General features: G+C 41.0%; 1 protein-coding gene across 2 annotated transcripts in view; it reads left to right on the forward strand.

Annotated features, from left to right (window-relative positions):
* LRRC6 (leucine rich repeat containing 6) overlaps window positions 1-25,879 on the forward strand; it is a 71,005-nt gene that overhangs the window by 30,591 nt on the left and 14,535 nt on the right. The window contains exons 5-10 of one of the 2 annotated variants that reach the window (XM_027560816.1): window positions 1,320-1,546; window positions 7,027-7,218; window positions 8,906-8,983; window positions 12,381-12,446; window positions 14,376-14,445; window positions 15,238-15,333. In XM_027560816.1, coding sequence (XP_027416617.1) covers window positions 1,320-1,546; window positions 7,027-7,218; window positions 8,906-8,983; window positions 12,381-12,446; window positions 14,376-14,445; window positions 15,238-15,333 — 729 coding nt within the window. The remainder of the gene's footprint in view (window positions 1-1,319; window positions 1,547-7,026; window positions 7,219-8,905; window positions 8,984-12,380; window positions 12,447-14,375; window positions 14,446-15,237; window positions 15,334-25,879) is intronic. The other variant, XM_027560817.1, reaches the window with a different exon arrangement.

The following is a 25,879-nucleotide window of genomic DNA, read 5'->3' on the forward strand; positions in this document are numbered from 1 at the left end:
TCAGGCTAGGAGTGTGTGAGCCACCAGACAGGAGCCTGAATCATGGGTCAGGGCTGTTCCAGGGGCTTGGCACACAGCATCTCTGATGCTCATGGACCCTTGCAGGGAGGTGATTAGAAGCATCCTGAGATGAGGAAGCCTGGCCTTGGAAAGCTGGGGCTCCTTGTTTAAGGGGACACACCTGACAAGTGGCCTCAGTGGGATTTGAGCCTAAGCGCCCACCATTCTACAATAGCCACACTCCCTGCTTCTCTCTGGGTTAATGTACAGTCTCAGGTCAAGTCTTTCCTCCCAGAAAGACTGTGTGATTCAGCTGCTGCAACAGGCAACAGCCTCTCTTTGGAAAATGGTACTCATAAATGTGTTTACTAGTATTTAAAAATAGGCTGATAAACTTCAGAATCTTTTTTTTTTTTAATTGAGGGAAAATTGCTTTTCCCCCAATTAAAAACACAACAATGTTGTGTTCCTTTCTGCCCTACAACACCGTGAATCAGTCATAATCAGGCATATCCCCACCCCCGTGGGCCTCCCCGCCCCATCCCTTCCCACCCCTCTAGGTCATCACGGAGCACTGAGCTGAGTGCCCTGTGCTGTCTGCAGCTCCCCACTGGCTGTCTGTATACACCGTGGTGTATATATTTCAATGCTACCCTCTCAGTCCATCCCACCCTTGCCTTCCCCCAGCGTGTCCACAAGTACATTCTGTACATCTGTGTCTCCATTCCTTCACTGCAAATAGATTCATCAGTACATACCATTTCGTTGAAAGCTTGTTACCTACTTTGACAAGAGTTGTCCTAACAGATGTCGTATTTCCTAGGGCTATGATGACAAAGTTCTACAAACAGGGTAGCTTGAACATCAGGAATTTATCTCATTGTTCTGAAGGCTACAGTTGTAGATCAAGATGTGGGTTGGTTCCTTGCCCATTTGCATTAGAGCTCAGTTTTGTGTAATATACAAGGCCCCTTCTCATAGAGAGCATTTGGGACTTCACCTGAGATATTGAAATTCTTAACACAATGAGCAGTTATAAAATTAATATATTTTGAGAGCTTGTCATTAATAATCAGTTTCCACAGAAGACCTACTTATTGTTATTACCAGTAAAGATGCTTTGTAAACTGTATTAATTGTGTGAAGTAAAACACTGATTATATTTCCCACTAATTACTTTGCTTTCAATTCTGTATCACTAAGGTGTATTATTTATTATTTCTAGTCTTGCAAGTAAAGTCCTCTTGGGGCTGATTCAAATTGCAACCTTGGGATAAATGCACTGTGTTGGCTGGTTTTTGTTGTTGTTGTTGTTCCAGTGGTTGGATGGTAAAGAAATTGAGCGGTCAGAAAGGATTCAGGCATTACAGAACCTCCCAGTAGTTGAACAACGAATCAGAGAGCAGGAGAAAGCTTACTGTCTTAAGCGAGCCAAGGACAAGGAAGAGGCTCAGAGGAAACTGGAGGAGGAGGAAAACAAAGGCGAGATGGGGCGAAGTCACACAGGCTCTGGCGGACACTGGCACGTGGACCTCAGTGCTACCCTGTGGGTAAATGGAGTGTACCTTCTGGTTAACTCACGTTAAAAGCAAAACTTAGGTTAAAAAGTTCTCTTCTCAAGGTGTTTACAGTACCACTTAGAGTCCAGTGATTGATTTGAAGAATAAATTATGATGTGAATTCTGGGGAAGACCATGTATGATCATCTTATTGATTATGACCAATTCGGTGAGGTTTTCTTCCCTTGAGGCGGGGTGGAGGGGGAGCCTTTATAAACTAGCAGCTTTAATTCTCATCTAAAATTATCCTCAGACAAATCTCTCTGAAAGATGCACAGGAAAGCTGAATTAGCAGGTGTACTTTGATTTATAAAGTAGGAATATTTTAGAAAAGTTAAATGCAAATCATGTTATTATAAATTGAGCAATTTTGATTGCAAAAGATGTTCTGTTTTGTGAATTATATAATGAATGCATTTTTAATGTGATTAATATGCCCCTAATTGGTCGTTTTTACAAACATTAATTTTTCATGCTTGCTTATTTTAAGGGAATTGCAACTGTACTCAGTTGATTTGATTCCATACAATGAAATCTTTCAATATTTTGATAACAGAACCTCTTAAACTTGGGAAAATAATAATTATAATGTATTTCAGATATACATAAATGTTAAACAGATAAACAGGCAGCTACAGCTATTGTGTGCACCACATCCACACTTATTAAATGTTAATAGTTGGCATGTTTGCCTTTTTTTGTTTTAATAAATAGAATATCGATAGAGAAGCTCCTTCAGTGTTTCTCCCCCATCCCTCTCCTCCTTTCATCCTGTGGCGTCCACCATTCTAAAGTCAGTACTTTAGTAGTGTTTGGTATAATGTCGATCCCACTGTATTGTCATATATTTACCCACATAATTATGTAAAACTTAATACTGCTTAACCAGGAGTAGTTTTATGTTTTGTTTTGTTTTTTTTTTAGCATGAATGATATCTTTCTACAGCTTTGCTTTTCATTCAGTATTATGTTTTTGCTCTTTACACATATGAAGACACATAAGACATTCATTCTAGCTGTGGAATAAAATTCCATTGACTGAATAAATCACAATTTATCCCAGAGCGGGCATTCAAAATATTTGACAGTGAATAATTCTTTGGCCGTGACAGATCAGAATAAGCACCAGCTCCAGCAATCTGTGTGGCCCTAGTTTGAGAACATGGGAAGGAAGGAGGAAGAGAAGGAGGAAGGGAGTGAGGCAGGAGGAGGGTCAGCTGAAGATCAGCCCTGATGCAGCCATTCCTCCTTGGGTGGCTGTGTAAGTGGTTTTCCATTTCTCATTTTTTTCACACAATGGTGCACACGTCTCCTTGTGCAAGTACGGAAGTTTCTGTAGTGTATATTCAGCAGTGACATCGCTGCATATTAATTGTAAACATCTTTTCAGCTTTATCGGAGAAGGCAATGGCACGCCACTCCAGTACTCTTGCCTGGAAAATCCCATGGATGGAGGAGCCTGATGGGCTGCAGTCCATGGGGTTGCTAAGAGTTGGACACAACTGAGCGACTTCACTTTCACTTTTCACTTTCATGCATTGGAGAAGGAAATGGCAACCTGCTCCAGTGTTCTTGCCTGGAGAATCCCAGGGATGGCAGAGCCTAGTGGGCTGCTGTCTATGGGGTCGCACAGAGTTGGACACGACTGAAGCGACTTAGAAGCAGCAGCAGCAGTTTCAACTTTATATGCATTGCCCAATTGTTTTTTAAAGTGTACTAATTTAAACTCATATATCAGCAGTATTGGAGAGTTCCTAATCTTTTGTCAATAGTAGATAATGTGGTTTTTAAAACATTGGCCAATCACATTGGTTGTTAAATAGCATCTCATATTTTAATTTGCATTTCTAGAAGTAAGAGTGAGTTTCAGTATCTTAAATGTCTTCTTATATGGTTATTAGCTATTTAGATTTCTTCTGTTCAGGACTCCCACCTATCTTAAATAAGTTGTAAGGTTTTTTCTTACTAATTTATAGCTCTTTTATATTCTAGATGCAAATTCTTTAGTGGTTATGAGGTTTGCAAATACCTTCTTGCAATCTGTCTGTGACTTGTCTTTAATTTTGATAAGTGCTTTTGTTTTCTAGAATTTAGACATATTAATGTAGCTAAACCTATTTTATACATTTTGATCTTATTTATGAAATTTTTCAATACCCCAATGTCATATCTATCTATCCGGGGTTAACTTTTGACAACAGTGTGGGGTAGGGTGCTAGTCATTTCCCGCACAGGATTGTCATGGGCATAGAATTCAGCCCATGTATTACAGTGCCATTCTTTTCCTGGATTATATTCCCTGCTCTTATGAGTTATGGGCCAATTTCTGGACTCTCTAGATTCTTCCATGGGAGTACTCCCACATGGTTTTAATTTCTATAAATCTTGATTTTTGCTAGGAGATATTCTTCTGTTTCAAAATCATCTTGATACTTCCCATCTCTTTTTTACCCTTTTGTGAGAATTTTAGAGTCAGGCTTTCAAACTCCGCCCAAATCCCTAGTGTAATTTTGATTGAAATTGCATTGAGTTTATACATTCATAAGCGGAAAGTTGACACCTTCAGGACATTGATTCTTTCCTTGCTGAACTTTGGGATAGCTCTGTTTATTTAGACCTTCATAGTCCTTCAGTAAGTTTTTATAATTTTCTCTATAAAAACTTTACATTATTTCTTATTAGATTTATTTCTAAGTATCTTGTAGAGTGGGATTTTAAAGATTGATTTGTTATTGGGTCTGTCTGATGTGTATAGAGGCAAATAGCATCAAGAAATCTTGTTGGCGCTAGTGGTAAAGAATCTGCCTACCAATGCAGGAGACTTAAGAGGGACAAGTTCGATCCCTGGGTCAGAGGATCCCCTGGAGAAGGGAACGGCTACCCACTCGAGTATTCCTGCCTGGAGAATCCCGTGGACAGAGGAGCCTGAGGGGCTACAGTCCTCAGGGTCACACAGAGTTGGACACAACTGAAGCAACTTAGCACTCATGCAGTCTTGCTGAACTTTTTAAAAAGATGCAGTAGTTAGTCTGTAGATCATCCTGTATTTTCTATGTAGAAAAACACATTTTTAAAAAATAAATAGTAACTTGAAAAAATTTTCCAATCCTTCTACCTCTGCTTTTTATTTTTTTAATGCTAAGCCTCCAGGAATGGGTGGAATAGCAACAGTAAGAATGGGTATCTGTATCTTGTTCCCGGCTTTCAAAAGAATGTTCCCAATTCATCATCATTAAGTATAGAGATTCCTGGGAGGCTTTTGAAGAGTTGAGTTAGTTTCCTTTTATCCCAAGTTGATGAAAAGCTTTTATCATCATGGATACTAGGTTTTTGCTAAATGCTTTTTCTGTATCTGTTGAGATAAGCATATTTTTCTGTTGATGTGTTGAATTAACATTGATAGATTTTTCAAAATTAAACCATCCTTGAAGTTCTAGAATAAACTCACCTTGTCCATATTTTATTTTCAGTTTGTTATTGAAATATAGCTGATTGACAATGTTATGTAGTTTTAGATATACAGCAGAGTGATTCAATAATATGTGTGTGTGTGTGTGTATTCTTTTTCAGATTATTTTCCATTATAGATTATTACAAGATATTGAATATAGTTCCCTATGCTACACAGTAGGTCCTTGTCTATCTATTTTATATATAATAGTATGCATCTGTTAATCATGAACTCCTAATTCATCCCCCACCCCACCTTTCCCCTCTGGTTACCATAAGTTTGTTTTCTGTGTCTGTGAGTCTGTTTGCCAAACAAAAATTTGTAATGAGAATGAAACTAGTGATTTCAGTGATGGTTAACTAAAATCTTGTAGAATATTATAGATTCCTTTTTTTTTTTCCCATACCATAAAGAACCATGGCTATATGACAAAGCACTTATTTTCAGTAATTTGCACAATTTTGTTTATTAAACTGTCTAGTTGCATTTTATAATACATAAGGTGTTTAAGCAGAATTTTACTGTATATTCTGTTTGTACTCTTTAAATTTCATATTTTGGTCTGTCCTTTTAAAAAGCATTTTATTTGAAGGTCACCTAAATGAGCATTTTGTGTTATTTCAGTAACAAGAATAATAACAAAATCTAACATTTAATGAGTCCTTACCATTTGCCGTCCTGGTACTAAAGGCTTCTTGTACTTGTTTTCATTTCATATCATTTTGTAACAGTGCAAATTCTAGGGAGAGCTGAGGGGGGAGAGCCTATACCTGTTGTGTACTGCTCGAATGATATCCTTTTCTCTCTGCTAGAACAGTCTTCTGGCTCTCTAGCGCCTGACACACAGAAAGACATTCAGTAAATACTAGCTGAATCCTTGCTGAATAATGTTGACTGTCATGGAATAATTCTTTGATGCCCTATGGAGACATCGTTTACTTCTCTGACAGTCCACAAAACATGAATGGAAAAGAGCATTCCCATACCGTTGTTGTTTAGTCACTCAGTTGCATCTGACTCTATGCAACCCCATGGGCTATAGCCCACCAGGCTCCTCTGTCCATGGGATTTCCCAGGCAAGAATCCTGGGGTGGGTTGCCATTTCTTTCTCCAGGGGGTCTTCCTGACCCAGGGATCAAACCTCTGTCTCCTGCATTAGAAGGCGGATTCTCTACCACTGAGACACCAAGGAAGCCCTTTACCGTATAAAGGTACAAAACCCAAAGTCATCCATGAAAAATGGGGTGGATAGAGGCCGTACCATGGGCAATGTCACATAGCCCACTGAAGAATTTTAGACATAGAGAATCATTAAAGAACCTGGAATGTGCTTAGTTGCTCAGTCGTGTCTGACTCTTTGAGCCAGGTTCCTCTGTCCATGGGATTCTCCAGGCAAGAATACTGGAGTGGGTTGCCATGCCTTCCTTCAAGGGATCTTCCCAACCCAGGGACCCACACTGAAGGCAGATTCTTTACTGTCTGAGGCACCAGGGAAGCCCCTAAAGAACCTGGAAGACATGATCAAATTTTTTAGAAAGATTCCTCTGGGAGCAGTGTGAAGGATGAAATTGAAGGGTGCAAGACTGAAAGATTGATGACCAAGGCCCAGTGGTCCCTGAGTTTGTTTCATCATCAGAACCTCCCATGACATATTGTAAAGCAAGAGTCCTAGGCACCCCTCCAAACTCACTGGATAGACTCTGGTGGGAGCCTGGAGATCCATACTGTGTATGAAGCTCCCCAGATGACTCATATCAGCCCAGTCTATGAACCATTGAATCTGATTACTGCAGCATTCCTGGTGGTGGGTAAGGTGGGCCTGTCCCAGTGCTGTGGCACTCATTTCTCCAACTTGGCTCAGATAGGCTTTCTTTCAGACACATTTTGTTATTCAAAGCTAAGAAGATAATGTATTAAAAAAAAACAAACAAACATATAAGGTGTTTCAGGGGCAGTGTTCAGGATGAAACTCAGGTATCCATTACTGGTCTTGATGGGTCCTGTGTTTGTCCCTAGCCCATCTTTTGAAGAGAGTAAAGACTACATCCAGGCACCAGAAATAGAAGAAGGGCAATGCAAGGGAAAGGAATTTGATGACAGAGAAGACGACCTGGAATTCTGGAATAAGCCCTCTTTGTACACTCCTGAATCTAGATTGGAAACTCTGAGACATATGGAAAAACAACGGAGAGACCAAGAAAGATTAAGGTATTCCATTTGTTCCTATCATCAAGAGTGATAGAATATATTTTCATGATTGCAATTGTTTTATCCATCATCTGTGTTAAATCTGTGCTAGCTATCACACACAGACTTTGCTTTTCCTAATTTTAGCTTTTTGTTGACATGTATCTACTAACATTTATTAATATCAGATTACCTTCTTTAGGTTGTTGTGAATAATGGCATTTTAGGTAGAGTTTTGTTTGTATGTCCCTAGCTTTTTAACAACTTTAAACGTGTCAAATATTATGGCCTGGTTTAGAGATACCAGTCCTCCAGGTCATTCTGTTCAGGTGCTGTGTCTACCCCATCTAATGAGTTTCTGAGATGTTTGCCCTTAATTGTCCGGGATCATGGAGAACAAGGGCTTCCCTGATAGCTCAGTTGGTAAAGAATCCGCCTGCAATGCAGGAGACCTGGGTTCGATCCCTGGGTTGGGAAGATCTCCTGGAGAAGGGAAAGGCTACCCACTCCAGTGTTCTGGCCTGGAGAATTCAATGGACTGCATACAGTCCATGGGGTCACAAGGAGTCAGACATGACTGAGCGACTTTCGCTTCACTGTGGAGAACAATGTAGCTCATAGAAACGTGAACTTAATTGGAACTGGCAACCCAGTTACAATGCAGAAAAATGTGAATAAATGTCTATTACAACATAAAGTTAACTGACACAAAATCTCTATTAAAAGAACAATAGAAGTCTAAGGCAAAGAATCGCCTGTAGTTCTGTCATTTTAACACATCTGTCCATCTGATCTAGAACTTGTCCGTATATGCCTTTTTAAAGTTTTTATGTATTTTTAGCAAGTGTTTTAAATAAATATAATTTGCATCCTACATTTTCTTTCATGTTATTCCATGAATTTTTCCTCTTTACTCCATTCACCTCCCTCCTGTCTCTACCCTTCATGGTAATGAGAATTAGTTAGCAGGCTTGGGTCCAGCCCACCTCTACAATCATATGAATGATTTCTGCAAATGTGGGATTGGGGATCTTTTTTAAGAATAAAAATGGACTTATATTTTATATGTTTGTTCTCACTAAATCGTCATCAACAGTTTTCTACAACTTTTTAGATGACACTTTAGTAAAGAGTGAACACGTTTTTTAATAGATGCACAATATCTCATAGTGTGAACGTACCACAGTCAGTCTAATTATTCCTCCATTGACGGACATTCACAATGGTTCCAGCGTCTTGCCTTTGCAGATGATGCTGTGATAGGCATCCTTTCACATAGATCCTTATGTACTGGTATTTTTATTTCTATAAAATAGGCTCTGTTTGGCATTTTAAAAACTATAATTTTAACTAAAGTAGAAGCTGTATACACAAATGGAAAATTGACAGTTAGCTGAGTAAATCATGCATAAAATAGACTCATTTAAACATTCATGGCTATTTCATAAAAAGGAGTTTTCTCCCGCATTCAAATGATCTGGCAAATTGTCTTGGTCACATTTTTGCTTTACAGATATGGGTATAATCACACAGAAATCTGGCTCGATTGTCAGCTCCCAGCCATGGACCTCATCACAGTGAATTGATGTATTCACAAATACGCCATTAATTTTTCTGAAACTGTCTCACACATTAATTGCTTTTATATTATCTTTGTGTATTTTTTTTCTCTCCCCTGCCCCTTGTTCCCACCACCCCCAATACTAAGTGAAAAGAAGAAGAAAGTGAAGCCACCCCGGATGTTGGTCACCGAGGACGGGAGAGCCCTGAACGTGAATGAACCCAAGTAAGTGGGATTAAGTGGAGACTTGAAGATGCAAAACATGTGGTATTGGTCATACCATGGCTTCGTGGACATGTTTGCTCAGATATCTGACCACTCTTAATAAACCAGAAGAGCCTAATGAGAATGTCATTTTGTACATATTTAAAAGCAGAGTGTCATTATGTTTTCAAGTACATAATATTACGTTTCATTCTCTCAGCATACAAAAAGTGATCTAGACAGAAGGAAATCTTAGTTATTTCTGTATCCCCTGAAACTTTGGACCGTGTACAACTTTTTCCCCGAAAATTTCAACTGTCCCATTGTTGTGTTTTTTAATTTTTAAAACTCCGCCATGAACAAGCTAGCTGAGAATCCTGATCACCTGTACACCTACTTTATACTCTGGAACTCATCTGCAGAACTTTCAAGAGCGAAGACAAGAAATTGATAAAAATTCCTCAATGGAGTTGATGAGAGGGAAAAATATTCCAACTATAAATCCTCGTGTATAATAGTATCTTTTGTTGTTGTTCAGTCGCTAAGTCATGTCCAATTCTTTGTGACCCTGTAGGCTGTAGCCTGCCAGGCTCCTCTGTCCTCCACTGTCTCCCAGAGTTTGCTGAAATTCATGTCCATTGAGTTGGTGATGCTGTCTAACCATCTCATCCTCTGCCGCCCCCTTCAATTTTGCCTTCAATCTTTCTCAGCATTAGGGTCTTTCCTAATGAGTGGGCTCTTCACGTCAGGTGGCCAAAATATTGGAGAAGCCCGTAGTAGTATCTAGCTATTTAAAAATTAAAACTAGAAAGCAGGCAGAGAAGGTCTTTTGTAGTCAAAATGCAGGTCAACAAGCCTGTGAACTCAATCTTGTTGGCTTCATTTCATTACTCAAAATGTCTGTTTGACCATTTAAAATGGCACAACCATTTGTTGTGCCATTACCATGATAGAGGTGGTACAGTCCTGATCACTCTTGGGTGTCGTTAACTCATCTTCACAGCAGTCATATGTGATAGGCGATATTTCTTCTTCACAGGTCCAAAACCTGAACTGAGAGGTGAATGAGTCACACAAGGTCACACAGCCAATTGGTGGTGTGTCTGACTTGCCTGTGCTTGCCTAATTCTAGTAGTGTCCATGATCAAGTTTGTAATCTCACCCCAACCCCACCACACACCCACAGACACACACACACACACACACACACCTTCTTTATATAGCAGGCATGAATGCATGATGTTAAGCCCTGGGGATGCAGAAGTGAATATGACAGATTTCTGCCTTCAAGGAACTTAAAAATCTAGTGGGGAAACAGTCCCTCTTCAACCTACAGCAGGGCTTGAAGGAAACCCTCTGGACTCTGTATGCTCCTAGTAAGACCCCAGAAGCTTCTTCGGTCCCATCATTTTTATATTCTGCATTCACGACATTTCTATATTCAGTCACATCTTTTCAAGTCTCAGCCATGTGCTCGATGTAACACATTTGACCAAACTGATCATTCCTTTCCTTCTCGAAGCACTGTCTTCCCCTTGCTCCTGATTCTTTGACCCTCTGACCTTCTCATCATCCTCTGCTTTGCTGGCCTCTGTCTGTCTCGTCTCCTAAACGCTCTGGGGCCAGCTCCTCAGCTGTCTTCTCTTTCCTTATCCGCTCTCTTAAGATCTCACCAAATCCCATGGCTTGAAAGACATTTTCATTCCTCACAAGCAGACCTGATCTCTTCCCTGAGCTCGGGACTTGTGTATTCAGTTAGCTGTTTGAGATCCTGTGTGGACATAAGTGAGGTGTGGTAGGCTCATCCTGACTAAAGCAGACGTCCTCACTTCCACGCCCACGACCACTTCCCATCAGAGCCTGCGTGCCCGTCGGTGTCCTCTGGCTTGGGAGTGAGCATCCACTGGGTGTCAAGAGCAATACCTCAGATTCATCCTCCATCCTTCTCTCCCTCATGTTATCAGTGAGCCCACGAGCTCTTCCTCCAGAATTACCAGAATCCCACCCCTTCTCATTCACCCTCCTCACCACCTGCATAGCGGACATCAGCCTCCTCTTCCCTGGACAGTTGCAGTAGGTCATTGAGTGCTCTCCATGGTCATTTCTAGGCCACCTACCACCTTTTCTACTCAGCGGAAGAGAGAGGGGGAAAAGAGGGATAGGGCACTCAGTCCCCCTCTTAAGGAAAGCTCCTAGAAAGATGAACATTTTCCTTCAGAACTGAAGCATATGATCTCATTCAGCAGCCAGGAAAGCTGGCAAACGTAGTCTTCACCCTGCAGAGCCGTGTTTATCACTCAAATCAGGGGTCCTGTTACCATGGGTGAAGCAGGAGCAGACAGTGGGGAGTGAGTATCAGTGTCTGCTGCAGAAAAAGTGAAAGTCACTCAGTTGTGTCCTACTCTTTGCGACCCCATGGGCTACACAGAAAACCTCTCTGAAATTACTTTCCAAGAGATATGTGAAGGGAGAGTTTAAGTTGGTGGCTGGAAAATGGGGCAATAAGCAATCAAGGCAGATGGGAAAACACCTATAATAAAAGTCCCAGAGATGAGATCAAAAACGTATGGGTGATCTGTGCACCCGAAGGAGTACCCCCCGTCAGGGCTGCTGGAAGTAGTGAGAGCGAGCAGACCCCTGCTGGCAGCAAATCTAGGGCTAGTGGTACATCTTCCCAAACAATTTAGCCTGCATTCTTTAACATCGTTGGGTTATGTACTTTACAGAATACGGCGATAACTGAAATACTTAGAATGAAATTGACCAGGTAATTCTGAACAGTGCATCAGCAGTATGGAAGTTACACCTAGGACTCAACCTCACGGTCCAGCTAAAAGACTTGGGGCTTTGAGATCCTGCCTCCCAGATTCATGTGACCTCTTTCCCGGCTATGTCAGCCCTCTTTGAGCCTCTGTTTCTTCTTCTATGAAATGGAGGTGATGGGTCACAGGCAGCATTTCTGGGGAAGTGGAAAGGTCACCAATGAAAGAAGAAAAAAGAAGACAAGACTGTTTAAAAATGAAGGAATCGTGTGCTGGATAATGGCAAGCAGATGCAACATGTGGTCCTCCGGCAATAATTCCGCGTTTCAGTTTGCTTCTAGCAAACACGAATGAAGAGGGGAAAAGAAAACTTTAACCACCAGATGTCTCTGTCTCTGCACCGATGCTGATTTTTTGTATCTAGTTTAAGATTCTCATATGGAAACCATGTAAACAGAAATAATTTATAAATATGTTGTAGGCTTCTGTTGAAATTGTTAAACTCTCAGACATTTTATTGACCAGCCACAAAAATAAGTGTGCCGTTGAAGATGAGGATATAGTTACTAGTAAATTTCCTTTTAATATTGGGATGGGGTTATCAAGTATTGCTAAAGACATCCTTTTTTTTTCCCCCTAAATGGATTGTTCCTTAGACTTGACTTCACTTTGAAAGATGATGAAAAGCGTAACCAGATTGTCTTGGACTTGGCCGTGTATAGGTAAAAACATTTTATCATGTGTTTAAAGGGTGGCATTTCTTTCTGTTTTCCTTCTCAGTCACAGTCTCTTGAGTTCTGAAATGCGAACACCAGCCTCTTTTTCGCATCCTGAGTCCTGGCTGGTTTCACCCACCACACTCCCTTCCTGCCCCTTGTCCCTGCATCCTGACTGCTGCTCTCCCCACCCCAACCCCACCACAGCTGTCCTTGGCTGTGACACTCGCTCCACCAGCCCGTGTCACCTTCCACCCTTCCTTGCTAAAGTCACTTAAAGACACTCAGCCATCTGCCTCAATCCTCGAAGATGCCAGGTTCTGCCTCACTCCCTCTATCCAACTGCTTAATTCGGGATCTACATACATGGTGTTTCTGCTTCTCCAGCCCTTTCAGACCCATTGATACCCCAGGGCCGCCGTCCAGGCGCCTCCCTCTGCCTGTGTTGCTCTCACCCCAGGTCTGCCGCCCCAGGGCCTCTGTGCAGGCGCCTCTCTCCCACTGCTTGTGTCCCTGTCACCTTAGGTGTCCTCATGACCTTCTGGCCTCCATTCAGATGTCACTTTATCAAAGAGGCCTCTCTGCGCACCCCGACCATCCAGTCTAGACCAGTACCTACCTGCTCCAGCACTTCATTCCACCTTGCCCTGCTTCTTGATTTCCACCTGACGAACTCTAAATTTCCTTGTAGTTTGAAAACTGTGACGTTGAGGCAGAAGCCTGTGTGTGTTCCTCCCTGTTCATATCTCCAGCACCTAAAGGAGCGCCTGACACCTGTCAGGATCTCAATAACAGGACTGAATGAATGAATGATTACTGATGATGCAGCTGGTGGACGTTTACACTGTAATAAAGGCGTTTCTCTTTTTGAGCGATTTTGCTACATGCTCTGTCTTATTTAACCTCTCAGTAATCCAGTGACCTGGGAGGGATTGTTATCCTGGAGTTACCCAAGGTGGGTTGGGGAGTGAGTCTTGTCAAAGTAGACACAGTAATTGCAGAAGTCAGAATGTGACCCCTTAGGCCCAGGCCCAACACTGTGTTTTTTAACTGTGATAAAATACACGTAGCAATCTTAGGAAACAGGTGCTATCTGTATCCTCATTTTACAAGTGAGACTACAGAGGCTTAGAAAGGTTAAGGCGTGTGCTCCAAGATAATGGAGCGGGAGGGAAGGGGAGTCAGTCCTCCCGAGTCTGTGTGGTCAGTCTGCGCCCATCACCCTGTATTTGTCCTTCCTGCCTCACTGAATGTTTGTGAGTGTTGAGTCATTGCCATGTTTTCAAACATTCACAATCAGTATTTTGACATGTATAAAAATAATCATTTGGCCAAACTTCTCATTTGAATGAGCGGTGTGGAATCTAAACCTTTCCCCTCTTGTGGAGTTGAAAACGATGGCCCCTCGATCCTGGGGTCACCGTCACAGTTGGGGGGGAGGTGGGGTGCTGGGCTTTCTGGGCAGGACACACCTAGTGGGGAGAAGCTGAACCAGCCTTCCAGGATGGTCGTGTAAGGACAGCTGCACAACTGGTGTGGAAATAGAACAGAACTCAGCCCCAAGGAAGCAGGAGCTTAGTGGATTCAGCATCCCTGGCTATTCACATCGGTCTTAGGGGCTTAAAATAAAATATTCATGAAAGAGCATGGCAAGCCATTTTCTGTGAACCTCTGGTATTTCAGGCTGCAGATATTTTGGGGCGAGGGGCAATCAATGCCAAGTGTACTTGTGGGTCTAAAAATGAAATTGCTGATATGTTGGATTTCCTGCGAGATCTGGGGATTAATTTAAGATGGATATTCTAAGACCTGTGTATCATGGAAACTGTGAACTTTCTTCAGTTAAAATGGCCCCATAAGTGCAACTTCGTATTTGCTCTTCTTTAAACTTAATGTCTTTGAAAAATTACAAGACTTGATTGTTGAATTTTGAAGGTATATGGACACCTCTTTAATCGATGTTGATGTGCAGCCAACTTACGTGCGAGTGATGGTCAAGGGAAAGGTAAGTGTGACCCTGTAGGCTGTTACTACTGCAGAACTCAGCCTAAAACCAAACTAACTTGCCTCAAAAAAAATTTTAAGCCATTTTAAAATAGAAAAAGAGAAACCCAGTGCTATTTGCTTTAGACACACGATTTTACAACAGAAGGGGTATTTAGCAGAAACGGTTGCTGACCATGGCGTACCTTGATAAAATTAGTATTTTTAACCTGTATCTATTTAGTTAGAGTTTTCCCAGACGTGATAAGATGGTCTATATGGGTAGCCTGTGCTTGAAATTGTATTTCAATATTATACACATTTAAAATGGTTAATGATTTCATTCATGAGAGTGAAAGTCACTCAGTTGTGTGCAACTCTTTGTGACCTCACGGACTATACAGTCCATGGAATTCTCCAGGCCAGAATACTGAAGTGGGTAGCCTTTCCTACTGTAATTTTATCATTTTTGAAATAGCATGTTTTGCCGATTCTAAGTATTCATGTGAGATAGCCTAAAGACTTTAAAAATGGAAATATGTTGATATTTTATGATAGGACGTTTTATCTATAAGTGCTTTATCAGCCATGTTATCATAATTGGACCAATTATGATTTATGACTGATAATTGTTCTTTAGCCACTCATTAAAATTGGTAAAATAGTTTGTGCCTATGGAGTATAGCCCCATATATTATTTTTTTCTGAATAAGTCTGATTAGATTTTTGTTAACAATTGGTAAATTTTAAATATGTAACAAAAATGCCTCTTAAAGGAACTCCCTCGTGTAATATGCTTCCTGTCTACTCTCAGCCATTTCAGCTCATCCTCCCTGCAGAAGTCAAACCTGACAGCAGTTTTGCTAAAAGATCTCAGACCACAGGGCACCTGGTCGTCTGCATGCCCAAGGTAGGCAGCACCATTTACATCCATCTCAAGTCTGGGTAAGTTTGTTCCTGAAGGAACCTGACCTACTAGGGCTCCTGATGACTTCTGTTCAAGGTCCTTTTGCTGAGAGAGCCAGAAAATCTTCTCACTCCAGGTCAGGTAGGAGAACAAAGGTCAGCTGACTCTTCCTGCCAGCAGTTCTTGTCTCCGCAGCCTTCTTCTGCCTCTCAGACTAGAATGAGGATAGAGTTGGGGGGTGTGGATCACAGGGACCACTGAGCATGTCTGTCGCATGGCAATCAGTGCTTTCCTTACAGATAACTTTGGGAGGATATGTATTGGCCTACCTAACATAGGCCTTGGGTCCCTAAAAATTAAAAAAAAAATGTGATTGAATTCCAAATATTGAGCTGACTGGTTTTGTGACTTTGGGCCACTTATTAATCTAACGCTGGGCCTCTGTTTCCTAACATTGCTCTTAAGAAAGATAATGACGCTAGGAAGGATTGAAGGCAAAAGGAGAAGGGGGCAGCAGAGGATGAGATGGTTAGATAGCATCACCAACTCAGTGGACATGAATTTGAGCAAACTCTCAGAGACAATGGAAGACAGAGGAGCCTGGCGTGCTGCAGTCCATAGTATCACAAAGAGTCAGACATGACTTAGTGACTGAATAACAACACAGAGAAAGATAATACACATAAAATTCATAACACTGTGAGCACTCAGTGAGTACTGATGTCATTATTATTTTTTGTATTATATTTATGAAACAGACTAGATAGTATTTTAACTAAAACTCTTTTTTGTCTTTTATTTGAGAGAAGTGTTGTATATGTATTTTTTCCAGTTTTTTAATTTGAAGTATACTTGATTTATAATATTGCACTAGTTTCAGGTATACAGCATTGATTCAGGTTTGTTTGTTTTTTGCAAATTACTTTCCATTATAGGTTTTACAAAATGCTGAATATAACTGTGCTTTATAGTAAATCCCTGTTGCTTGTCTATTTTATGGATAGCAGTTTGTATCTGTTAATGATATCCTCCTAATTTGTTCTTCCTCCTCCCTCTTCTGCTAAATGTCTTATAGAGAAAAACATATATATCACTTATGTTTTTCTCTAACATAACATATATTGAGTTATGTTAGACTCATATATAGATTCAACATACAGAGTCTTGAAAAAAATGTAAAGGAATCTATATACAAAACAGGAACACACTCACAGACATAGAGAACAGAAGTACGTGTCCTTTAGATATGGCTGACTTCTGAAGACTGACAGCTTCCCCTCACCTGGCTTTCAGACTCCTTAACCTTGATCTCAGAGCTGAATGTCTGAGACAGAAGCTCTTTAGAAGCCAGAAAAGACTTAACAGGGACAGGTGACAACCCTGAAAGAACTTAAGGAAATTAAACTTAAAAAAATCATTTGTCTGTACAGAAAGTTTGGATTCCTCAATACAGACTCTGTGAATGAGTTAGGATGTTTCATGCTGCAAGCTGTAGGAAACCGCAAACAAAACTTTCACCATAAAGAAGCATTCCTACATCTGGAAGGTAGAGAGGGTTCAGGCAAGGGAAGGTTAAGACCCTTTCTGATGTAGCTTTGTCCTTAAGCCAGCTTCCTTCCTGACCTGAGCACTAGCAGTAACTAAGGTGACTTGATTTCTTGTTCTTACCTTGCATGAATATAGAGAATCAGAGAAAGACACAGAGAAAGGCCCTCTCCTATCACCATGGAATAAAAACTCCTCTTCACTGATTTGGTCAATTTAGCTGAAGAGTCCAACAAATCTTGATGAGCTTGACTATGGACAGTGGAACATCTCTGGTCAAAGAGATGGTCATCCTTTCTTCATTCCTAGTATTATATGTTTGGTTACTATTGTCTCATGCCATGGGCTTCCCTGGTGGCTCAGTGGTAAAGAATCCGCCTGGCAATGTAGGAGACACGGATTCGATCCCTGGGTCGGGAAAATCCCCTGGAGAAGAAAATGGCAACCCACTCCAGTATTCTTGCTTGGGAAACCCCATGGACAGAGGAGCCTGGCAGGCTATAGTCCATGGGGTCACAAAAGAGTTGGACACTACTTAGCTGCCAGACAACAAAGACAGTCTTATGCCTTGAGCTGAGGGTGGGGTCAGCTTTGCCCCAGTCACTCAGGTTTCAAAGCGGGAAGAGGAGGTTCTTTTGAGGAAGAAAAGGGACCCGGGGGGCACAGAGATTATAAACTTGATTAACCAATAAGGTTTCTATAATGATTTACTAATCCTTCATTATCCCAAAGCCAGTTTTGTAACAGATTGATTCTGAGCAATCAATTATGTATTTTTACTCTGAGGCCATAAGACAGCAAATACAATTTGTTGTCAAGCAATAAGACAACAAACACGACTATAAGAATCTCATTGTCCTTGTTGACAACAACAAATGAAGGAAACGCTTCTGTGCTGATTAGAATATCCTATAGGGAAATCTAAGAGATAACTCAATTACTTTGGTGTTTCGACAGAGACATTTGAATGACACTGTGATCAGCACTGTTCTTTCTTTCTTGTTTTTTTTTTTTTTTGGAAATTTCCATTGTGAGAAGCCACAGATTAAAAGGTAATCGCTGGTTTCCTAAAAGAAAATCAAGATGTGCAATTTGTGTACCTTTTACAGGGTGCCAGGCCATTGATCAGAAGGCCTCTGCTCTCTTTTCCCATGAATCTTTTAAATAAATGCAGCATTCTATTTCCATTACCCTTTCTGTTTTTATATCAGTTTAAATTTTTCATGTTAAGTATATATGCAAAGCATAAAAAATGGCTTATTAGAGAAAAAGCATTCTAGAAATGCTTAGTTGAAGATGGATAATTTACACAGAATCAGAAGATTTCTTTTTTTCTCAGTAATAAACTGAGTAGCATTTTTTCCTTTGAGATATGTACTTTTTAAGATTTTAGGGACTTCCCCAGTGGTCTAGTTGTTGAGACTTGGCCTTCCAGTGCAGGGAGTGTGGGTATGATCCCTGGTTGGGGAGCTGAGATCTCACATGCCTCTTGGCCAAAAATCCAAAACAAAAAAAGAAAAAATACACAAAAAACAGAAGCAATGTTGTAACAAATTCAATAAAGACTTAAAGATTTTAGACTACTGTGTTAAAGTAACATTGATGTCAAACTATCCCTTTCATTAGTCCTTTGAAATTGTTATTAAATTATTAACTAATAATTATTAGCTTTTATAATTTCTTTTATATACCTCTGTCATTATTCCTCCTAAAACATAGCTAGTCGATAAAATCAACCTTTGGAGAATACCTACTTGCCCAGAATTAGTTGTTTTTCATTTATGAGTTAGGTATTTGCAAGGACTATAAAACTCAAAGAATAAAAGCTTTTTTCTTAAAAAATCATCAAAAGTTAAAAATAAAAATTCTAGCTTCACTTATGGTTACTATTGAAAATAAGTATTACTAAAAATTAGCATCTTCATAGTTCCTATTGATTTAAACAGTTGAAGTACTGAAGTTTGACCCACTGAACCATCTTGTGTGTCTAGGAATTGTCGGTCTGACCCGCATTATAATGACTGAGGCATATTCTTAGAGTTTTAAAGCATAAAAATCAAGTAGACACTTAGGTATACTTTTGATTCATTCATAGGAAGCAGTGTTGTCAATATGTTAAGTGGTAACTCAGTATTTCAGGAAATATCTAAAATTGACCTTGGTAGTTTGTAATACTTGGATACTGTAAGTTAATGAAAAGATCAAATTTGCTGTTTAGTTGTTCCTTCTTTGTGATAGTATTTGTAAAGATTATTTGTGAAGAGCCAGTCTATTTGATGATGTCTGTGATGGGACGAATACAACTGTGTTTGTGGAAATTCAGCAATGAACTTTGTATACATTTTTTCAAGGATGCAACATTTGTAATGGAGCCCACAAACTGCTCAACTATTTCTTATTAGCCACTTCACTCAGCATTTTGTCAGAGATGTCAAATGGATCTTTTTCCCTTTCTTGCCCATGAATGAGGCTGGGTCTGTACAGACTGTGTGCTGATAAGCAGGCAAGTTTCACGTCTGTTCTTTGTCACAGGGGTCGTGGCTGAATATTCCCCTGCTGGGTTCTCCCAACTCAGCACCACACCCAAAGGCTCTTATCTTGTGCTAGCTCCATGATACCAGATGCTTCCCAACATCTGGTATGGAGTCTGTATCTGTGGGTTGGTATAATACCCAGACACCACAATCCCTACCATTCCCTGTAGAATTCCCATCTCCATTGGCCATCATTATAACTTAACTTGTGGGTCCCGCGTCTCCCTGAAGGCCATCTCCTCCACTGTGATTTCAAGGGTTGATACCTTAGCTGGAAGAGTTGGCTGGGGTTGTGGATGGAAAAGTACTCTGGCTTTCTCAGAAAGTGGCATTAGGGGACGTCCCTCATGGTCCAATGGTTAGGAATCCGCCTGCCAGTACAGGGGACATGGGTCCGATCCCTGGTCTGGGAAGATTCCACATGCTATGGAGCAGCTAAACCCGTGGGCCACAGCTGAGCCCGTACTCTAGAGCCCGAGAGCTACAACTGCTGAAGCCTGGGTACCTAGAGCCCGTGCTCCAAAACAGGAGAGGCCACCGTGGTGAGAAGCCCACACACCGCAGTGAAGAGTAGCCCCTGCTCGCCGCAACTAGAGAAAGCCCGAGCAGCAGTGAAGACCCAGCACAGCCAAAGATAAATAAAAGTTAAAAAGAAAGAAAGAAAGTGACATTAGGGAATAGGAGGTCAACTGCCCGGGTAACAGAGGAGGACGAAGCATTCTGCGTCTCATGAGGTTTTTCTCAGTCCCGCTCCACGGGTCGGTGGCATTTCCCGCTCGTTTCCAGAACTGTTTTATTCCTTAATCTTAGCTTTTGGGATCCGTGTAGAGAGTCTCCGTCTCCAGTGCCCCTCGCCATTTATTCCATTAGGTATATGCATTCAAGAAATGTGGACTCACGGTGTCATCCGTCTACCAGAAATTCACTATTCTTCTTTGGGGAAGAGTCATTAATCCTTTTCTCAACACAGCAGCCAAATGATAATTTTACAGTGTGTGTAAATCAGACCAAGTCATGTTTTCTAGTCAGAGTTAAAAGCAAGATCCCCCCAAGAATCTTCTGCCACGATCCCTCTGACATTATCTTCTGCCGCTTCGCCCTCTCATCATTCCAGCCACCTTGGCCTCCTTGCCATTTCACAAATATGACGAGCATCCTCCTACCCTGGTCCTCAGTACTTGCTGTTCTCTCTGCTAGAATGCCAATCTCCCAGGTATCCTCATGGTCTGCTCCCTCCCTTCTCTTGGGTTTTTTTTTTCAAGTGTTATTTCACCCTGAGTTCTTTCCTGATCCCAGTATTTAGCAAGCTTTCCCTTTCCTACCTCGCTGTTCTCTATCCCCGGTTTCTGCTGTATTTTTCTTCATAAGAATGTGTCACCAGTGGACAGTCATGTATTTAAATGTTTCTTTGTCTGTCTCCATCAACAAAAATTTAAGCTTCATGAGGATAGGGACTTTTGTCTGCTCTTATTGCTACTGCGTCACTGGTACCTAGAACTGAGCCAGGCAAAGAGTAGGTGGTCAATAAATTTTTGTTGAGCAAGTAAATACGTTAAAGCAACTTTAAAATACATTTTAATATTTATAACAAGAATCTCCCCTAATTACTCTTCTCCCTCCTCAATCATTTTCTCATTATTTTTCCATGCATGTTATTCCAGGTTAACTTTCAAATAATTTCATTCAATTCTGCCTCCAGGAATGCCATTTGAATTTTTATTGCTGTTACCACTTAGAGACAGTGAAAAGAGATGGTCTCTGGAGCCAGAGAACCTGGGTTAAATCTTGATACTTCTACTCAACAGCTGCATGACCTTGAGCAAATTATTTATCCCTCTGTGCCTTAGACTCCTTGTCCATACAATGATATTAATGATCAGTGACACCTCTAAATGTTGTATTGAGGATTATATAAATGAATATGTAAAGCACCTAGGTGACCTCTTGGGGCATAATACACCCTGAGCTCATGTTACCGTTAATTAATATTATCCATTACCCTGATAGCTCAGCTGGTAAAGAATCTGCCTGCAATGCAGGATATCCCATTCAATTCATGGGTCGGGAAGATCTGCTGGAGAAGGGATAGATTACCCACTCCAGTATTCTTGGGCTTCGCTGGTGGCTCACCTGGTAAAGAATCTCCCTGCAGTGCGGGAGACCTGGGTTCAATCCTTGGGTTGGGAAGATCTCCTGGAGAAGAGAATGGCTACCCACTCCAGTATTCCAAAGAGTTGGACATGACTGAGCGACTTTGACTTTCACTGTATGTATGATTTTAGTTCCTATTCTGAGTAGAATTATTCCCTGTCAGATTTTCTGAAAGTTTATGCTTGTCCTTCGATATATTTTCTTAAATGTGTGGTTAGACTCACTGGTGTGTCCATGAATAGTCTTATCATCATCAGCCTGGGAGTACCTGGCATATGATCTCATCACAGTCCAACTTAACAAGATTTAACTGAGACTTTGCATTCACAGGGAAACTTGCATAGTCATTCAATTAAACTCCCATCTAGATTATCATCTGACAAGTTCCAGGAGCATTCCAAGAATATGCTTCTTGATTTCCTTAGGGTGTTCTTTCAGAATAATTAACTGAGATTAAAGAAGGTGCCATCTGAACTGAACAGCAAAATATATTTACAGCTTCACTTGGTGAACATCCTGCTTGATTCTGCTTTATTGAGCACAGGAGACGAAGGTCACATATTAAAGGTCAATATTACAGACCATGATTCTAGAAAACAGTCTCAGATGCCCTTTCCCTTATTATTTGAACACATTTCTCAGTACTTTATCTCTACTCAAATATGCTTATGATATGCCCAACATAAACTCAGTCTTACTCTCTGAATGTTAATTGCAAGATGGTCTAGAGTGAGGGCCACCTGGTCATCTTGCTGGGTTTTTCTGTTCGTACTTCTACTCTTGTAGAACATTCTCTCTCTTCCTCAGTTCGTTCCTAAAAACTTGCAGTGCTGAAAAACTAGAAGCATCAAAGGATAATTTCCACATACCCCACACATCATACCTTTCCCCGCTTGGCCTCCTTGGCTATCCTTATCCTATGAATGAACTGTCTGTGCTCTATCTGAACTCTCCAGATATGTGTTAGCTCCTATTTCCACTTGCCTATGAAAGGCAATTGACAATGCTCTCTTCTGCATCTTCACTGAATTTTCTCCACACACAACTTATATTAGAAAACATGCTAAAACGTCTCCCTTCTCCAAAATAAAACAATACAAAATAAAAACATCCCCCTCCACTTAACTGCTCTGACCTGATTCACAGCAAAACTCTAAAAGAAGACATCTATATTTTCTGTTCCAATTATTTTCTCACAGTTTCTAAAACTAACCCTAATGAGGTATTCATCTTTTCTCCAGCGTCCCCACCCCCATCCATGAAACATCTCTTTTTGAGGTCTCCAGCCCTCTCTAGGTGAGTAGATCCAGCAGGCAGCCCCCTTCCTCTTCTTCTCTGACCTTTCAAGAGGCTTTTACACCATTAATCAGCCCCTCCATTTTTAAACAGGTGTTCCGTTGGCATTAGACACACCTCTTTGATTCGGTTCTCTTCTTAGGTCGTGCTCACTGGATGGTCTCTGCCAATGGATGCTTCTTTGCTGGTGCTTTCTCCTGCCCAGGCCTCTGAAAGTTGGCATATCCATCATTCAATCCTGGAACCTCATTTCTCTTCTCTACACTCACTTTCTACATAGTCTCATGACTGTCAGTAACATCTCTAGAGCTCCACCATCTGCTAGTTGCCAAGTAGGTCATTAGGAGTGTCAGTCACACTAAAGAAAATTTAGGAATATAGACTACATATTTTAAAAACACCTTGACAGTGATGAGATAATGAACAGTTACTGCCCACTGATCGAAGGAAAGACTAAGAGAATAAACCATGCTTTCAGTGACCACACAAGGGTGAGAAGAAAAAAGCCAAAGTCCAGAGCCTAGCAGGGAAGCTATGCGAGGTGGGCTCTAGGAAGCCATGCCCACTTTGAGATGCGACTCCAAAGGACCGTACCCAGAGGAAGGTGAGTGAGAAGCCAGCCAGGCCTGGAAAAGTCTCAGTCTGTCTAAACAGCTATCAAAATGGCCCCAAACTGGGCCGTGAATTTGAGCGACAGCAGTGAGTACCATCCACACATGCCTGGCAAAACCCAGGCATCTAGGCATTAGCATCATCTGTGGACTCAAATTATAGGTAGATAGGTAGTAGGTAGATAGTTTTTTTTTAAGTACATATTCAGCCCACACTGAAAATTAAATGAGGTGTTCACAGAGACTTGAGTGGGATCCCAGTAGTAAGTTACTCGGTGTTTTGGAATCTGACTGCACCAGTTTCCTACTCTTCCTCCTTAAGGGAAACCTGAGCATCCCAAAGTTATTGTTGTTGTTGCTGTTCAGTCGCTAAGTTATGTCGGACTCTTTGCAACCCTATGGAGTGCAGCATCCCAGGCTTCCCTGTCCTTCACCATCTCCCGGAATTTGTTCAAACTCTTGTCCATTGAGTCGGTGATACTCTCCTACCATCTCATCTGTCATCCCCTTCTCTTCCTGCCTTCAATCTTCCCCAGCATCAGGGTCTTTTCTAATGAGACAGCTGTTCGCATCAGGTAGCCAAAGTGTTGGAGCTTCAGCTTCAGCATCAGTTCTTCCAGTGAATATTCATGGTTGATTTCCTTTAGGATTGACTGGTTTGATCTCCTTGCTGTCTATTAAACTGTGAGACACAGACTCACATTTGACCTGTAAAACACTTTAAAATTTGTGGCCTCCATGAAAGTGGAAGCTACCTGAAAGATATTAGTACAGTGGTTTATTTGAGAAGTAAGAGGGTGCTGAACAGGAATTAGGGGAGGCAGGCAACCAAGAGAAGTGCCAGCAACCCCAGGGGGAAGCTCTGGGAGACTGTGCAGAACACGTCGTTCTTGTTGAGTCTCTTGAGCCATGTCCAACTCTTTGCAGCCCTGTGGACTATAGCCCACCAGGCTCCTCTGTCCATGGGATTTCCCAGGCAAGAATTCTGGACTGGGTTGCCATTTCCTTTTCCAGATCTTCCCAACCCAGAGATCGAACCCTTGTCTTCTGCATCTCCTGCATTGGCAGGGGCATTCTTTACCACTGAGCCACCAAGGAAGCCCATCTGCTCTGTGAAAGTGTAAGAGTTAGTTGCTCAATCATGTCTGACTCTATGTGACTCCATGGACTGTAACCCACCAGGCTTCTCTGTCCATGGGATTTCCCAGGCAAGAAAGCTGGAGTGAGTTGCCATTTCCTTCTCCAGGGGATCTTCCCCACCCAGGGATCAAACCCGAATCTCCTGTCTTGGCAGGTGGATTCTTTCACCACTGAGCCCCCCTAGGAAAACCGAAAAACATATACTTCAGAATAACTCTACCTAAGGGGTGATGGAACTGGGACAGTAGTAACCAACCCCTGAGAATATGTGGTTGATGGCTGTCCCCTGTCGTGGGAGGTGGAGAGTGGGGTGATATAAACTAGCCAGCACTTCTGAACTATCACTGGCCCAGAAAAAACAAGAATAATCGTGAACTTGTCCAAGTAAATGTAGGATATTTCCCACTGAGATGACGTCTAGTAACATCACAAAAGGATATTTTCTTTTCTTTTAAAACATCCTTATCATTCTTGATGTTTGTCCTAACCTAATAAAATATCATTTTCAAGCTTAGGTTGTGTGTGTGGATGATCCTCCATGGGAAACTGTCAGATAAGATTGCGCTTTTCAAGTATAAAAGAATTTTGAAGGAACTGTTTGATATTTAGATTTGTTCTCCTTTTATTTCAAAGCCATGAAACTGTGTGCAACTGTCAGTATTGATTGTACATATAAATATCAGTAATTACACCCTTAAAATTTTTCCTCAGATAGGTTGGATATCTTTGGAATCAAAGTCAATACTCTTATCCTTCCTATTTTTCTGATAAGTTTTTCAAAAATCTAAATTTTCTTTGCTGCCAGTTGTCTTTATTTGAGATAGAAGGTACGTCAAAATAGTTGACTTATACAGGTATTTTTATCTGTTCAAAGAATTTTAAATAATGTACCAATGGTAATTTATATATTTTCTAATTAGGACTAATGACCTTTTTAAAGAGAAAAAGAAGTAGCTTGTATTCTTTAAAGGAATCTTTTTTAACGGGCTCAGTGAATTATGTGCCTTTCTTAGTGAAGTCAATCAGAACACAGTTAACAAATCATGAAGTTGTTAAAATGTCAACAATAAATCTGGGTACGTATATTAACTTCCTCTAATGCCAGAGGAAAATAAAAAAGTCTTATTGATCCTGAAGTTTTATATTAAGAATATTCCTTGCTAGGAATTTGAACTTTGAATATTTAAATGGTCAATGCCAATATTATAGATAATTGATTAACATGAATGCCAGAAATATATAAGAAAGTGAACAATATACAAGTGTCCATTT

Source organism: Bos indicus x Bos taurus, chromosome 14 (assembly GCF_003369695.1).
Source record: "Bos indicus x Bos taurus breed Angus x Brahman F1 hybrid chromosome 14, Bos_hybrid_MaternalHap_v2.0, whole genome shotgun sequence".
NCBI classification, from domain to species: domain Eukaryota; kingdom Metazoa; phylum Chordata; class Mammalia; order Artiodactyla; family Bovidae; genus Bos; species Bos indicus x Bos taurus.